The sequence below is a fragment of the Vipera berus genome (assembly GCF_964194415.1).
Source record: "Vipera berus genome assembly, chromosome: 1".
Taxonomy (NCBI): Eukaryota; Metazoa; Chordata; class Lepidosauria; order Squamata; family Viperidae; genus Vipera; species Vipera berus.
The window spans coordinates 190,386,216-190,404,656 of NC_138202.1; the positions used below are offsets into that span (position 1 = coordinate 190,386,216).

Sequence of the window (18,441 nt, forward strand, 5' to 3'; positions counted from 1 at the left end):
CTCTTAACAGTTTCCCCCTCCCCTGCCCAGCGGTTCTGCCTGCTGGGCTTTGGTGGTTTTCTTACCCTCAAAACAGGGATCTTTCCAGCTCAGCAGACTAGTTCTTGAATTGTTTTCTGCATTTATATATACCACTTTTTGTTTGCTGGTTCCTGACTTCAAAAATGTTGCTCTTAAGCAACTTAGTAATAATAGTAATAGTAAATTAGTTAGACATCGTGTTAGATCTACTTTAGTTACATCAGTTAATGTTGGCAGAGAATATCTAAAATAGCGCTGTTGTGATGAAATTGGAAATTCTGTGTAGTTTATTTTTGAACAAAAATGAAATTTGAATTTTAAGTTTTGCAGTCAGGATTATATAAAAATGAAAGTACAGTCTTGCTTTTCAAAGGACATATACATAGTGGAGGCATGTTCCCCAAGCAGAACTAAATAACCTTTGTTTATTCAAATTTTCTACATATAGCAGATATGCATTTGAAGGAGGATTATTCCATTTGGTTACTGTAGGTATTCCAATGTGAATTGTCATTTGCTGACTAGAGCTGTCTAGAGTAGACCTGGGCATTTTATGGCCCACAGGCACATCCGGTCTGCAGATGGTCCCAGTGTGGTCCACAGTGCTGGTGGGGCGGGGATGGTGGTGCTGGGGATGGGGCAACAGCCTTCCACAACAATTCCACAAACTCATGTAGCCCTTTGATGAAATTAATTGCCTGCCCCTGGTCTGGTGTCACAAGTTATGTGCAACACACTTTGAACTGTATAAAATGTAGAATTTATCTCCCCTCCCTTTATCTACAGGGAACATCTTTCTGGAGAGTCAAAATTCCAACAAAAGCTTGCAGAAATGAGTAAGTTTTGTACAGCATGAGAATAATTATAAATTACTGTTGGGGACAGTTGAGGTGGTCGTCTACAACAATGGGCAAGTTTCTCACTAGTGCCATGCGTTTACTGGGCTATGGGGGTAGTGGTTCCCAAGCACATAAAACAACATGCTATATAATCCAACAAGATCAGCTAATCACTATTTAAATGCCTCGTGTAAGAGGAGTCTCTGTGCAGCTAAGTACTATTTGGATTCTAATTGACCTTTAGCATCTGGTCTGCCCTTTAAGCTTCCCAGCACCTTTACTTTTCCTCTTCCCCAGGAAATCCCTCAACCGTGGTTTTCCCATACTGTTCTCCCAACCCCAATCATCTTCATTTTGGTCTGTGTCCAAAAGAGAACCCCATTTTACTCCGTATCTTGGCCACTTTTCAGTTCATGCATGAACAATTTTATGAATTCCTAACTGCTACATTTAAATCAAAGATCAGCCAGTAATTTTTATGAGATTTCATATGTTTGAAATAGTTTAAAAAGCTATTTTGTCTTTTCTTTAATTTTACATTATTGTAATCTGCTGAAAGAACAATTATCAAAGTCCCCCAAGATCTAATGAAAATCTAGGGGCCTGCATTTCATGAGGATTCTGTTTTTAATTCACAGATCCGAGAGTAGCTGCTTACATGTCTTTGGTTTTATTTTAGCAAACATTTTCTTTATCACAATTTAGACTAACTTGTTAAAAAGGCAGTACTGTTTTTGTTTCTATAGCATCTACTCGGACTAGAATACAAAACCAGAAAATGAATGATGGTGCTGACGTTTCAGACACTGTACAGAAGTGAACTGCTCTTGAGATCCAGGATCTGCACTGTAGCTTTGATTTCTACCAGATTGTTTTGCATATATTGCATAGCTAATTTAATTTAGTTGAATTTCATGTTTTTTGGTGTTTTATGCTATAATATAGCATATGTATTATCCATTTAAGTGTTAATTTATATGTATTAGTTTTAAGTAAAATTGATTTCCTAGTGCATTCTTACTGAATTATATTACCTTTTCAGTTTTTATTGAACTACTTTTAGATATTCAATGTTCAGAATGCACTATGTATTTTGTTAAGAATTGTCATTTTAATGTTAGATTTGATGCACTATTTATATATTTGAGGTCCCCCTCCAAGAAACACCCAATACTATATCAGAGAACTGCCTGCAGGACAGAGTTCTACAATAATTTATACAATTGGACTGTGAGGTATAGTCACTAGTTCGGGATGCCCCCCACTTTCCTGGACACCACTTAAGTATGGTGTCTAGATCCAAAACATTAGATATCTCTATTAAATCATATACCTTTCTAACAATTTTGTCTTTTTTCCATTTTAAAACTCATACACAAATTAGAAAATTTGGCAACCTGGTTGAATTTTATTATTTTATTTCAGCAACCACAATGACTGTGCAACAAAACACCTACACTGTGCACACTCTAATTTGTCTCCTGATCAGAGAAGTGCAATTCTGTAGCTGTCATTCTTTAGTCTGTTAGTTTTGTAATAATCAGTAGCCAGATTGCAAACTCAATATAGACTATGAAAATAAAGTTCTGAAATTTTATTAACAGTAACTATTAAGAGTTGGCTAACCTAAACTATCATAACTATGTATTTTGACAAATTGAGCATAGAAATATTCTGTATTCTAATAAACATTAAAGATTAATAAAATAATTTTAAAAATAAGAATGAGAATCATTAATATTATACAATGAAAATTATATTTAATATATTTTATCCTGAAGTTGAGTCTGATATAATTTAGCTTATTGGCTTGCTAGCTATAATTCAGTAAACATGAAATAGCAATTAAACTTTCAGACATATTTCATACAGTGAACTTAAAATTGGAAAATTGGCTGACAGAATACAATCCACATTCTCCACATCGTATGAATGTATGCTTTCCCAGTAAGTATAAGAAAGTATAAGAAAATAAGCACCTTAATGTTTAAATGTGTTACCTTATTAAATATACTATTTAAACTCAGATTCAAAGCCTTCTGTATTTCAGATTTTAGATCAGTATCTAGGTTGCTCATTGTTTTGTGATTCTGTTAGTGTAAACAAATTTTCCCACAAACGATTATTTTGCTCCGTATCAGAATTTATTTGCAATAAAATATCATAAAGAAACACATATTCATATTTTCATTTAAAATTTCAGAAAGATAATAAAAGAACAGGAATGTGTAGAATCATCTCCATTCTTATAGTTTCAATAGAGTTTTTTTAATCAGGTTATTTCATTGAAGGTTTGGCTTGTGGCCAAATAGTGAGCCACTATTACTTTATCCCTTACACAATTTGAATGTAGGTTTAGCTACTCCACAATTACATTGTTTAGAAATACAAGAGCAAGACTTATTTCTTGCCTCAGGCATGCCTCTTGATCTTCACATGCTCCTGTTTGAGAACTTAAATTCTTAGAAGCTTTAGCCCAGTGGTGGCAAACCTTTTAGAGACTGAGTGCCCAAACTGCAACCCAAAACCCACTTATGTATCGCCGGGTGCCAGGTGGGCGTGGCCCACTGGGTGCGCATGGCTACATTGGTCATGGCAGACTGGGTGGGCGTGGCCAGGATGGGCTTGGCCAGCTCGATGTTGCTTCTGGGGAGGGATGGGGGCTGGGCAGGGTTGGGGGAGTTCCAGGAGGGTCTTTGGCGGGTGGGGCAGTGGGCAGGAGGGCATCTTGCTCAGCTGATGGCTTGGGGGAAGGGGGCAGCTACACCCCCTCCCAAATGCTGCCGTCTCATAAAAGCAGGATGAAAATTCCAAAAAGCAACAAGGAAAAAAAGTTAAAACAGAAGAGTGTCTCGCGATGGTTTTCTTCCCTGGAAGGGGGGTGGGGGGCATAGGGGGAGGTTCCTGATCCCCGCAGTTCTTCTGAGGGGTGGAGGAGGAGAGTGGGGAGGGCTATGCTGGGATCGGGGCTCCTCATGCCTTCTGCTGCCCACCTGTGCTCTTCTGCTGCAGATGCCGTGGCTCCACTTGCCTGGCAGGGTGGGGGCACACTTGCACACGGGGACGCACATACGGCTGATGCTTCACTTTCTGTGCCGTGCTTCCTGGGGCTGGGCTGGACTGGACGTGGAACCTCCACACCACTTCTTCCCTTGCGGACAGCGGGAGCACCCATTCCCACCTACCGCTCATCCCAAGGCAGCTGCTGTCCAGCGCTCTCCAGCCCGTCACCGGTCGGTGCGCCGAGCTTGGGCCTTGGGCGGATGGAGGCCAGAGGGGAGCGAGAGCCACAGCTTCTGATTCGCAAGGCCTGGAGTGGCAGGTGGGACTTGGGAGTGGCCGCGGGCAGGCTTTCGCATTTGTTTTGATGAAAGAAGCTGGCGCTGTTCTGTCCCAGTCTACTACGTCCTTGTTACTTCACAAGGCAACCTCTAATTCAGCAGTAGACTGGATAAAAAACCCTGTTTACTGAAGTTGCAGACCTTGTCCACAAACAAAACAGAGCACGGGCCAACAGGAAATAACTCACTGGTAACATAAACAGACCGTCATCTCTTGACACAGAAGTTCTTTGCAAACGGTTGCCTCCAGCAACCAGCCCTGCCCACACATTTCCTTTTTTGTTACTCAGCCCCCAAGGTGTGGCTTCTCACTGCTTTCTCCTTCTGCCCTGGAGTCGCCCTATTGGTTCCCTTTGATTTACTCGTGTGAACTGTCTACATTTCCGAGCATCTCTGAGGTCTTCCAGCTCTGCTTCCTCTGAGTCTGACTCCGCCTCCAAGCCCAGCTGGTTTTCAGCTTGACCATGACTGGAGGGGCCAGGTTCTTCCTCACTTTGTAAGTCTGCTAACTCAGCCTTTCTCCAACTCTGATGGCTTTCCAGGCCCCTCCTCTGATTCCCTATACTCAGCTGCCAGGATCACAGGCTGGCACGGAATCACAACAGGCGTGTAGCTATCTGGGAGCAGTGAGAATTGGGGTGGCTTCGGTCTTTTCGCTTCTCGAGTGAAATGGCAGTACTGCAAGGGGAACTTTCTGTGGCTCCCACTGCCACCCAGTGATGGTCTTGATTAGCTGGCTTGCATAAAATGGTAGCTTTGGATCAAAATACAGGCAAAAATCTCCCCTCTGAAGGGGGTTGAGTGAGGTAATAATAAAGTGCTTGGTCAGGGCTAGAGCAGGATTGATATGTAGCCGAAGCCTATCCACTCTCAAACCCAAGGGTAATTGGGGACTATGGGCCCGCAGGAAGCGCTGCCATGGCTCTTCCTGCCCACTGAGATGCCGCTGCTGCCGAAAGTGCTGCTCAGGTCTGGTTGGGAGAGCCTCTGCCGGCCCAGGGAGCCCCGTGCACGGAGGCAAGGATGGAACGGAGACCCCCTTCCCCTTCGGCCAGTCTCCATGGGGCCCACGGTTCCTTTCTGAATAGGACCAAGCCCATCAGGGAAAGGAAGCCCTCTTGTGCCTTTAATTTACCCTCTTTTGAGAAATGTCGGCTTAGTAATTCGGCTCCTCTGCTTTATGAACAAAAGAGGTGGCGTTGAACACTGGTTATTACATGAGATGAAATACCTTGCACTATAAAATCTTACTTGACAAATGACTTCTACTATAAAGACCACCTATAATAACGTGAAATAGAGGTCCCATACCTAGTTATAAAATTATTTTCAATGTCTGATTTTAAAGTCCTCAACTTAACGCACTATTAATAGAATATGGATGAAGACCAGGAAAAGATCCTTTCCATGTTGAAAGCAATACATGAAACCATTCTTTCAGCTTGTGACAAAATAAGATGCAACATAGAAATTTGAGGAGAAAGAAGAACAGATTGAATGGAAGATAAACATATCAGGAGAATCATGGGGAATTGGAATAATAGGGAGATGATCTAATGAACACAAATGGCAACTAAAATGGTCTCTTATTTCAAATAATATAGATAATAATAGAGGGAGATCTATTTGATGATTTAAAAGCATTGACATGAAAGGTTAGTTGGCAAAGGAAGAAAGCCAGAATAATGCTGAAGAAAATTGGGGTTTTGATTTGTTAGAGGGGATTTCATATTAATTAGAGGGTTAAAGGGAGAAGTGGAGATAAGGGAAATTTTGGTCATTAAATTTAAAATATTTGGAAATTAGTTGAAAATAAGGATTCTATTTGTTTAATATTTAAAAATTAGACCCAAAAGAAAAAAATAGGAATATGTTTGATTTATTGATTCCCAGACAATATATATAATGGTTTTAATTTATTGAAGGGGATACTGTATTATTAATTAGATGATTTAATATGGTGGGAAATAGATAACTTAGAAAATAGAACAAGACTACTTAAATAGATAAGATGTATATTTTGAATATTAGATTCTGTTATGAATTGAGATAACGGAAACTTTGATTACCTAAAGCCTGGAAATTATAAATATCAAATGTTAAATTTGAATATTGATGGAAAACTAAAAATTGGGGAAAAACCAATAACAGGACATTGATTGCCTATAAAGATTGAATGTAAAAATAATTAAGATATATATAAGCTAAAATGTATTGATAAATGTAATAATGATGTTTTTACTTAGTTGATATAGTAAGAACTGTATTAGCTTAAATAAAAGATAGTAGATATTAAGAGAAAAAGAGAGGAAATGTTTGATGTTGTAACTTGAGATTTGTACTAAAGATTTTTGTATGTTATTGAACTATTGATTAACCCAGCCACCATGTTGCTTTTTAAATACCTAAATGTAAAATTAGAAAACTAATAAAATATTATTTTTAAAAAAGAAAGAGGTGGTGTTGTATGCATAGTCAAGAATTGGATTGCTCTGGCTTCTTTGAGCCAAATTATTTCCTCCCCCTTTACTAGCGGTGACAGGTGCTTTTCCCCATAGCCAAATGCTGTAATGTAACTTCAGAGGGTTACTGTTGCAAGAGGGTTAGGCATGTCTGGGCTGGAAAGAACCTCTTCCAGGATTTCTTGTTTTGATGTCCCGGTCTAGCATACTGTTTAGGACAGGGCCTTCAAAATTTATAGCATTGTAGCTCCCTAAAACGATAAATGAATTTGTATAATCTTCTACATGAATAAAACTGTTTTGTTGAAGTTAGAATTCTACAAGAAAGGCACCATTTACTAAAACTGTCATCATGGTTCCAGACTTAAGCTGTTTTAACAACCATCTTTAATTTTTTCTCCTTTTTTAAAAACTAGAATTTAAACAAAATTCTATATTTCACTCCTACGTATACTTTGCTGGTCATTTTTTATTTTTATCCTGACTTCATTATTTTTATAAATAACTCTAGGTGGCAAACATACATCCTTTCTGCTCCTATTATCCTCACAACAACCCTGTGACATGGGTTGGCCTGAGAGTGAGTGACTGGCCCAAGGTCACCCAGCTGACTTTCATGCCTGGCAGGATTGGAACTGTGTGTCTCTTGGTTTCTAGGCAGCAATTAAATTTTTTGAAAAAAAAATGATACATAGATACTTCTAAACACTGCAATCAGAACTTACCAGCTGAGTTTGACTGATTGCTGTTTGGCACTTTTGAACTTCACTCCCTGTGTTGCTTGCACAAGGCTGCTATGGTCTAAAGCAGGAGCAAAGTTATCACTTTGTACAAACATAATAAGCAAACAATTTGTTTTTTAAATATGTGTCCCACCCCCTGGAATCATGATCCAGAGTTTGAAAATCTTTGTCTTAGAGCTACCACATCTGGCCCTCAAATGTCTCTAGGATGACCCCTAGAACACAGGAGTTTTCTGTACTGACTGTCAGGGCCCACTTCAATACCTCATCCCAGGAAAGCAAAACTCATGGAAACAAACTCTTCCAAAAGGAACTTTTATTAGGAGAAGCTGATAGCAGGCATACAGGATCTGAAGTTTTCCTGCGCAGATCGATAGGTTAAAGTGTCCCCAAGCACACCCCACCACATAGTTCATCTGGTCATTTCAAATTGGCCAATCCCCAGGTGTTAAGTCCATTGTGGGAAAGGGGAGATAACATCAGGCCGGCTCTGGTTGTAACAGCAATGTTTAGGCGGCTCTTTGCACCTTCTCTTGAGAGTGCAGAGATAAGCCAGTTGGTGGAGGTTACATTCCTTTCTTCCTCCCCCCTTTGCTAGCTGACAGTAAGGGAGAAGATAGTTCAGAGAGAAATAATGTAGGAAAGCAAAGTGTTACATTGCAGCGATAGAGGAAGCCAAGGCAATAAACCCGCAATCATTCCCCCCTCCCCTCCAGGAGTATGGCAGAACCCAGAGGGAGAAGAGAATGGGAATTGGGTCAGGGAAGCAAAAGGAAGGAGAAATAGGAAAACAGGATAGATATGGGTTCTGACACTGACATTTCTTTTTCGGATTTTTACAAAACAGATCTGGTAGCCAAACAAGCTTCCTATCCAAATATTAACCAGGTTATTACCCTCCCCACTTTCCCTTTTTCCGTATTTTTCTATTTGTTGTAATCTGTCTAATAATGATTATATGCTGAAGGAAAAAAATCAGTTTCTTTACTAAATCTATCACACCCCTGCCTACCATCTATCCCTCGCCATCAGCCAGAACCACCCCAAAGCCTTGAAATGAGTATAAAATATTAGTTCCTTGACCTACAAAATCATTTTCTCAATGTTGTACTTTGAGACACTAGATAAATCTTTTCGATAGATAATTTATCACCTAAGAATATTGAATTGCTCATGCATACAGATAAAAATCTCAAAAGTTGTTTGAATATTACTATTTAAATTGGTAACCTCTTTGAATGCCTTAGAGATTCTGTTCCAGAAACTAATGTGACGTAGAGAGAAACATTTACTTTATTTGGAATGGACAAAAGCTGGCTAATAATGCTGCAATCGTTACATTTCTGTCTCTTATGTTATTACATAAATGGATTCTGTTCTTTCATGTTTAATTTGATCACAAAATGGATTTAGGTTCGTGAAGAAATACACCTGTCTATTCCATCTTCTTAGTAGCTCCATATTAGTCACAGCATTAGTAACAGTAGTCATCCTTGTGGCTGCCAGTGTGGTTGCTGTACTTACATCTGAAGAGGTCAGCTTCACTGTTATGAAGATTGCAATGTGGATGAGAATTGTCAGAACTCCTAAGAACACATTTAAAGTCCAAACTATGTTGAAAGCACTTTTTTCAGCCTCAGCTGATGATAGATTGACTTAGTACATTGCACCCCTGATGAACAGGAAATACTTAAGAGGGAGACAGGCACATGTATATGGTTCTGAAAATAGTTCTAATATATATTGCTAAATTAAGTACCATTTTCAAGCACAGAGTTTCCTACTACCAAATATTTAATCAGTTTTGAGCATTGTAAGAAACGTCACTATCCTCACTCCAGCGTTTCTCAGCCCTTTTCTTCCTGTTCCTTTCAGCCATTACAATGGCAGCTACAACAGTTACAAATACGGTAAAAGTTATGACAAGAACAGTCACTGTCTCAGCAATGCAAAGTTCCGTATCTACAGCTGACAGAGGCAGGTTTCTCAAGAGATGGGGCTCCATGCATGTCATGTTATGGTAATCATCCAAGATCAGTCTCCTGACACTGTGTAGCTTTGCAAAAACTCTTTGAAGATCACAGTCACAGAACCAGGGATTGCCTGAGAGTAAAATGTGAGTTCCAGAGGTTTGCAAAGATAATAATGTTTTGAATTTAATATGGTCAATTTTATTGTGGATCAAGTTAAGTATTGTAAGGTGGCTTAATGGAATAAAGGCTCCAGGAGAAATAGTTTTTATCCTATTACTCTCCAAGTTCAGGATCTCTAAGTGTTGCAGCATAGAAAATAATCTATTATGTAGGGCATGAAGGCAATTGTTCTGAAGATAAAGTTGCCTCAAGCGAGTAAGACTGCGGAAAGTTCCCATTTCTATGGAGGAAATGTTATTATTTTGCAAATTCAGCTTCTGAAGGTTTTCAAAGTACTGAAAACTTTTGTACTGTAGCTCTTGTAGTTTATTGTAGGCCAAAATAAGTTCATAGAGAGAAATAAGACCCACTGAAAAATTGTTGCCAAGAAACAAGATATCATTTCTACCAATATCAAGCTTGTGAAGTCTGCCCAATGAAATGAATGTTCTTTCTCCAACTTTGTGGATGGAGTTGCTGCTCAAAAGGAGAACCTGCAACTTCCACAAGAAACTTAGAGATTTCCAAGGAATAGAATACAAGTTGTTGTGAGAAAGGTCCAAGTGTTCTGCATCAGGGGGAAATGTTAGATTTGACACCAGAGCGTGGACTCCCGAACAGTTCACAAACATTGTCCCCTCTTTGCAAAAACAGACTTTCTTGCAGGCTTGGTAGATTCTAGAATCACTGTGTGAAGAAGCAAACCAAAGCCAGACTAAGTAATGGAAATACATTTTCTGCCTTATTTTATTCTGTTTTTGATGATTCCTGTTGGGTAATACAAATAAAATATATATTTTAGAAAAAGTTGCATAATGCATAATTAAATTTTAATTACAGGTAGTCCTCGACTTACGACCACAATTGAGCTTAACATTTATATTAAGTGAGAAATTTGTTAAGTGGGTTTTGCCCCGTTTTATGACTTTTGCCACATTTGTTAAGTGAATCACTGCAGTTGTAAAGTTAGAAATGCGGTTGTTAAGTGAATCCAGCTTCCCATTGACTTTGCTTATCAAAGGGTCACAAAAGGGGATCACATGACCCCAAGACACTGCAACCATCATGAATAAGAACCAGTTGCCAAGCAGCTGAATTTTGATCATGTGACCACGGGGATGCTACAACAGTCATAAGTGTGAAAAATGGTCATATATTACTTTTTTCAATGCTGTTGCAACTTTGAATGGTCACTAAATGACCTGTTGTTAGTTAAGGACTACCTGTATTATCATGAGATAAAGCTGTTATTTCATTGACATGTCTCCTCTATACTTAATAAATTATCAGGCTGTCAAGTCCTCAGCAGTTTCCACAGATTTTGACTTACAGTTTAGTTAGGCTATTGGCTGTATGCCTGTTAAGGCTCTTCAGCACATAACATGGCAGATTTAAATAACAATCTATTATTTAAAAGTGAATACACCACTAAAATGATTGATTGTCTAAAGGAGCAGTTGTTTTGAGTTCCATTGCTCCCAATGGCACTAACAATCAAAATATCATCTGATAGAATATTCCAAATAGGTCTGTTTGTTCTGCACTTATGATAAAGCAAATTTGGTTTCATCTACATCTCTACATTTTAATGCAAATATTGGTAACTTGATAGGTTTGGGATACATCTTTTAAAAAGCACAGTGGATTATTAGTGTAACTACTTTTTCTCTATTTTTGATAAGAGAATAGGCTACCTACTTATAAGCAGAAAGAAATTAAATAACAAATCAAGGAAGGGAGGTTTGACCTTATATTTCCTTTAATTAAAAACTGGTTATTTAAGAGACAAGTAGTAAAAATTAACTTTATTCAGTTAATGTTTAGTGGATATTCACTTTGAATGTTTCATCATAGGCACTATGACAATTTAAATTAAGGTTTTTATTTCAGACTTCTTAGTTTGTAGGACATTTCTTATTTAAAACATTTCTATACTGTTTCAATCAATGGACTCCTAAGGTGGTACAAAAGTTTAACATAGCTTAAAAAGTTTAAAATATTTAGACATACAGTATACCATTTACCAATTGACAAACCATGAAAAGCTTATTTAATGCTTATAAATAAGATACCACAATACCAATGACGAACAAAAATAACAGCTCTCAAAAGAAACCGCATGGCTGCATAAAAAACTCTCTGGTAAATTGAAAGACAAAAGGGACAAGTATAAAAAATGGAAAGAGGGGCACATAGCTAAGGCAGAATATCAGCAAATAGCCTGAGCCTGCAAAGATGAAGTGAGGAAAGCTAAGGCTCAAAATGAACTAAGGCTTGCAACAAGTAAAAAATAACAAAAAAAAAGCTTTCAACACGTAAAAAACAACAAAAAGGTAAGGAAATGATTGGTCCATTAGTGGGAGAGAGTGGCAAGAAGGTGACAAGCAACAAGGAGAAAGCAGAACTAAACTTGTTTTTTGCATCCGTATTTATACAAAGGGAAAAAAAAAGAGTCCAACCTATCAAAAACAGTACCGTAAAAACAGATTAGAAACACAAGTTAAGATAAGCAAGAAAATGGTAAGTGAGCACCTGTCCACCGTAGATGAATTCAAATCACCAGGATCAGACGGACTACACCCCAAGGTACTGAAGGAACTGGCCTATGTAATCTCAGAACCACTGAACTATATCTTTCAAAGATCTTGGAGCACTGGGGAACTATCAGAGGACTGGAAAAGAGCTGAAGTAGTTCCCATCTTCAAAAAAGGGGAAAAAAATGGATCCAGGAAACTACAGACCTATCAGCCTGACTTCAGTACCTGGGAAGATCTTGGAAAAGATAAATCAAGCAATGAATCAGCGAACACCTACAGGCAAACAAAGTCATTACCAAAAGCCAATATGGGTTTGCCAAAAACTGATCATGACAGATAAATCTTATTGCACTTTTTGACCAGGTGATAAAATTAATGGACCAGAGGAATACTGTGGATAAAATTTACTTGGACTTCAGTAAGGCATTTGATAAAGTAGACCATAACCTATTACTTGATAAGATAAAAAAATGTGGGTTAGACAGCATCACCACCAGATGGATTCGTAGGTGGCTGACTGGCCGTACTCAGCGTGTGGTCCTCAATGGAACTGCATCTACATGGAGGGAAGTGTGTAGTGGGGTGCACGGGGCTCTGTTCTGGGCCCAGTGCTCTTCAACATCTTCATCAATGATTTGGATGAGGGGATAGATGGGGAACTCATCAAATTTGCAGACATCAAGCTGGCAGGAATAGCCAACACTCCAGAAGATAGGCTTAAGATACAGGAGGATCTTGACAGACTTGAACATTGGGCGCTATCTAACAAAATGGAATTCAGTGGTGAAAAAAGTAAGGTTCTACATTTAGGCAAGAAAAACCTAAATGCACAGGTATAGTATACTATATAGGTGGTACCTTGCTCAATAGTAGCAACTGTGAGAGGGCTCTTGGAGTCCTAGAGGACAATCTGTTAAATATGAGCCAGCAGGGTGCTGCAGCTGCCAAAAAAGCCAACACAGTGCTAGGCTGCATTAACAGAGGGATCAAAATCACATGAAGTATTAATACCACTTTACAATGCCTTGGTAAGGCCACACTTGGAATACTGCATCGTTTTGGTCACCATGATGTAAAAAAGATGTTGAGACTCTAGAAAGAGTACAGAGAAGAGCAACAAAGATGATTAGCGGACTGGAGGCTAAAACATATAAGGAACGGTTGCTGGAATTGGGTATGTCTAGTTTAATGAAGAGAAGGACGAAGGGTGACATGATAGCAGTGTTCCAATATCTCAGGGGCTGCCACAAAGAAGAGGGAGTCAAGCTATTCTCCAAAGCACCTAAAGGCAGGACAAGAAGCAACGGATGGAAACTAATCAAGGAGAGAAGCAACCTAGAACTATAAGGAGAAATTTTCCGACAGTTAGAAGAATTAAATCAGTGGAACAACCTGCCTCCAGAAGCTGTGAATGCTCCAACACTGGAGTTTTTTAAGAAGAGACTGGACAGCCACTTGTCTGAAATGGTATAGGGTTTCCTGCCTGACCAGGGAGTTGGACTAGATGACCTCTAAAGTCCCTTGCAACTTTTATTAGGTAATTAGGTAAGATGCCGCTCTAGTGAGTGGGGGAGAGTTAGTCTATGATAAAGTAAGGAACAGCTTCATCTTAAACAAGGTAGACCTTGAGATAATTTGACCCAATGGAAGAGTGTGGGTTTTCTTTTCCTGATATGCACTGAAATCTTTTCTTTAAAAGATTTTGTTAAAAGATCATGAGCTTGAAAGGGCATCATTTCAAACACAAGATATTTATATTCTTTATCTTTAATTGATAAAGATGCCACACATTGCAAAATAGGAGTGGGCAACCCACAGCTTCCAAATGTTTGCTTTGTAATGTAGCATCCAGAACACAGATAATTATTGTAAACATGCCTTATTGTGAGATGGAAAACATGAAAACCAGCATTAAGCTATAGAAGAGGCTCCTGAGGACCTTATTCTCATTTTACATAAACATAGCTTTGACAAAGATGCACAATATATTAATTGTGTATGCTCTCCCAGAGTGTTGAAGTGTAATAAATTATGAGGAATGTTGTTAATGCATGAAATGTGAGAGTAAGCTGTCACAACACCTGTGTATGAATGGATAAACTTAAATAGTCCCAATGTTTTCAAAATAAAATTACCCATACAAAGCTGAAAAAATATTAATGGTTTTCAAACACTGTAGACAACACAGATTGTACTAACAAAAATGTCCACCAACTCCTCACTCGGAACAGCGGAAATGAAAATACATTTTTGTTATTTTGCATTGGTGTGCCTTTTCAGCAACTTTCACTATTTGTCATATCCAACAGTATTCAAAGCAGTCTTACCTTTGTTGCAGCCTGAGATGCCCATAAAGTGCATGTTTCAAATGTCTTTCAAAGGAGAGCGACTGGTGGAAAAAGTATAGAGATGAAAGGATTGGCTATCATTGTGCTAAGACAGACTAGTTGAAGTGTGTGTGTCTGCAGAAGCATCAGGTTAAAAAGAAAAGTGTTAATAATTTAAGGATGCAAATGAACATTTATGCCCACCACCTGCTTCTTTTAGTAAATACTGATACTCAAATCATCTTATAAGAATGTAGAAATATAAAAACACGTTTTCACTGTAATATATTGTGCTCCCTCCTAGTAAATTATAATATACTGAAAGTTGATATGGGTGCATATTTTGGATAGCCACCCATATATGCATTGGCAAGATATCTCAACAGACATGTGAAGCAAGTAATGCAATAGTAAAAATAGTGATTTCTGCTAAGTTTTTTTTGCGATAATATTGTACGTTAGGACACTTCTCCTTAAAACATGACTTTAATAGAATGTATTGTATTTGTATTTTCCAAACCACATCAACCCATGACATTAAAATAAACAGAAGATTTTGCATGTATTCTTGACTTTATTGACTGTATCCTTGAATATACATTGAATATACATTCAAGAATATACATTCTTCAGTCCTTAAGAAAAGCTAAGTTTGGTTTATACAGTACTAACCTATTTTTAATATATCAGCTAAAATTAACAGTCCACATTATTAATGCAAAACCTACAGAGTAATTGCTTCAGGTCAGCTACCTAAAAATTGAGAGCCTTTCTTTAGCATACAGCAACTAAAGTCTTTAACATATAGAACAGGGGTGTCAAACTGCCAGCCTGAGGGCCAGTTGCATCATGCGGAAGCCGCGCCCACCCCAGCTCTGGCAATGCAAAAAAAGTTGCGATACATCATGACACGTCACGTGATGCGGCGAGTTTGACAACCATGATATAGCAGCTAAGCATCCTAACCAAAGGCAATCTGCCATTTTAACCTCAGGTTTAAAACCTTCCACAAGATGCTTACCCACTACTACACCAAGCTTGAGGGAAATGCAAAACATTGTTTCAGCTTTCCAAGATAATCTTGTCCCATTGTTCTCCTCATATGCTACAATAGCCTATTGTAAATATCCAAAATATAACCTATAATTGATTTTAAATCAGTGATCTAGGACAGGGGTTACCAACCTTTCTGGGTTGGCAGCCGGGTGGGAAAGGGAGGCACAGGCACCTTTATGTGTGCATATGCACACACACAAATGTGGCTGCGTGCACCTGAACGGGGCCGAGAGCATTCGCGCTCTGCAAATGGGGCTGCTAGCACCGGTGCACAGCTCACCTAGCTGGCGAAAGATTCATGGCTCGGCTAGCAGACACAAGGACAGGCGGTGAGTGTGCATACATGCATGTGTGAACTGGCCAGCCACTCATGCAGCCCAGTGGCCAAGATGCCACAGTGGGCCGCGGCCCATAGGTTGGGGACCTCTGGTCTAGGAGAATTCTGTTCTCAGCATGATTGAAGTTTGTATGAATTTCCAAGTAAGCTAAAGTTTTCTTCTATTGGTACAATAAATACAAGTTTTGTTAGTTTAACCCATATGTATGAAAGGATATAGGTCAGGGTTGTCAGCCAGTCCAGAGGTCAGAATTTCATAGGCAGAATGCCACTTGGGTTAGAGATCACTTGTTTCCAGCAAAGGAACTTGGGTCAGAGTTGCCTCTTAAATCAGGCTGCAGCCAGCTGTCACTAATTGTTACTCCCTTGCTTGGCAAGGAGTTTCATAGAAGTCTCTGCTCTGCTTTCCTCCTTACTGACCAGGTGCAGATTTACATCTTCCTCCTCCAGCTATTCAAGTGGTGCCTATTTTTCAACAACTTCATGTGGTTCCTGGATACGATCATTCTACAGGTTCAGCTCAAATAGCTTCTTGGTAACCAAATTCATAGTCTGAGTCCTGGGCCACGACACACTAGGAAGTTTTATTTGAATCCTACAAATTTGGTGTACTTCAAAATCTGTTTCTGCTAGATGCATATAATTACGGTTTTGATCTACATGTATTGGCAGCACAACTGAATTTCTAGAAACATAGCTATTTTAAAAAGTTAGATCTAAGTGAAGAGCATTATAAACTTGTATTAATGAGGGTGAAGGTTCGTACTCCGAGCTTGTGGGTTGGTTTCCAAATGTTTTGTTACCAGGCTAGGTAACATCTTCAGCAGAGTTTAGGGGAGGTCAGTGTTCTGACCTTCACCCTCATTCTATACCCAAGCTACAGATATTCACCACTACTGCAAACTTGTATTAATGTTTCTATTGTTTGTACTTGTTAAGTTACCCAAGTATATACGATAGACATCAAGCCCTTTCTCATCACACAAAATCTCTCTCCACCAAAAGGTGTTTCTGAGAAATCAAAGAGGAATTTATCAGGCTACCGTATATGTTAATTCTAGCTAAGATTGTTAAAATTATGCTTGTTGTTGTTGTTAGTTGCAAAGTCATGTCCGACCCATCGCGACCACATGGACAACGTTCCTCCAGGCCTTCCTGTCCTCTACGATCTTCTGGAGTCCATTTAAGCTCACGCCTACCGCTTCAGTGACTCCATCCAGCCACCTCAGTCTTTGTTGTTCCCTTCTTCTCTTGCCCTCAACCTTTCCCAGCATTAGGCTCTTCTCCAGTGAGTGTTCTGAACCAGCCTGCTACCGGCCTTGCAATAAGGCAAACCCCTGTTCAAACAGTAGAGACTGGAGAGCGTCTAAGGCTGGAAAGCGTCTGCCAAGATTTATTACTCAAATAACAGAACAAGAAACAAAAACACTGGAACTTGAATCCTCAAACGGAAGGGTTGCTTTCAGCAACCAGCCCTTCCCCAAACACTCCTTTTATTTAGAGATCAGGGCGTGGCCTCCCTGTGCCTCCTCCCGAGGAGTCCCACAGCCTTTCTCTGTTTGGTCCTGCTCGACTGCCTCCTGCGTCGGGCGTCCTTGAACAGGGCCAGCTGTGGGTCATCATCCTCCGCACTATCGGGCTCACGCAGCTGAGAAGAGGGCCCCGGCTGGGGGCTCTGCGAAGCCTCCAAGCCATCATCAGCCGGTTCGTCTTCCACACACTCCTCCTCCCCCTCATCTGAGTCATCCGAGACATCTGAGCCGGCTGCCGGACCCACAGGCTGGCCCTGAGTCACAACAGTGAGTTATTGTGCTTATAGAACTGGAAAGTAGGAACAGGCCTATTAAAATCAGAAAAATGCCATAGTTTGGCCCCATACGATACAGAGGAAATCCCAGACCTACTTCATGCTTTACTGGATCACTTATGTCATAGTCCTATGACGGGAAAATCTGCCAAGATTTTAGAACTGAGAATCTATGCAAATTCTGATTAGGAGATCAGTGCCCAGAAAAAATGGGAAAGCTGACAAAATATTGTGCCAAAGTATGCTTAATGTATAAACTTTTATATATCCACGAGCTCTAAAAATATCTCTTTCCTCTTTATATGTCATTCCATGACAATAATATGTACTAGGATCGAGGCTGTTTTAAACTATGATTTGTTTAAACAAACCAGTATCCACATTCCAGTTTGAAACAAATCATAGGGTGATTATTGCATGTTCCATTATCTCCAAAACAGTTTGTAGAAGATCTGCAATCATCTTTAGACTTACTGATCTCCAAATGTTAAGGAACGAAACTCCTGCACACCCAAACCCACACCATCCACTTCCTCCACAAAATTCCAGAGAAAAGGCTGACAAATTCATTGGAGGGCTACGATCATTAAACCATAATTCATAGCATGATACTGAAAAGCTGTCATTAATATAATCCAGACTAATGTCATATAGAAGATCACATTTGCAGTGAAAGAAACTGGCATTAGTAGTACAAGTAGGACTTCTATTCTAGAATATTAATTAATTTTTCTGTTTTGGGAAATGTAAATGAATTAGCAACTACAATCATAAAGAAGTAAAATCATTCTAAGTAAGTATTAGAAATGTATTTTGAATAAGAGTCTGTGCAATTCAGT

General features: G+C 39.3%; 1 protein-coding gene across 4 annotated transcripts in view; it reads left to right on the top strand.

Moving 5' to 3' along the window:
- Positions 1-3,026, top strand: part of RB1 (RB transcriptional corepressor 1) — a 79,366-nt gene extending 76,340 nt beyond the window's left edge. For all 4 annotated transcript variants that reach the window (XM_081313705.1, XM_081313706.1, XM_081313707.1 and 1 more), the window contains 2 exons: positions 808-857; positions 1,607-3,026. In XM_081313705.1, coding sequence (XP_081169831.1) covers positions 808-857; positions 1,607-1,680 — 124 coding nt within the window. In that variant the 3' untranslated portion in view covers positions 1,681-3,026. The remainder of the gene's footprint in view (positions 1-807; positions 858-1,606) is intronic.
- The last annotated feature ends 15,415 nt before the right edge of the window (positions 3,027-18,441 follow it).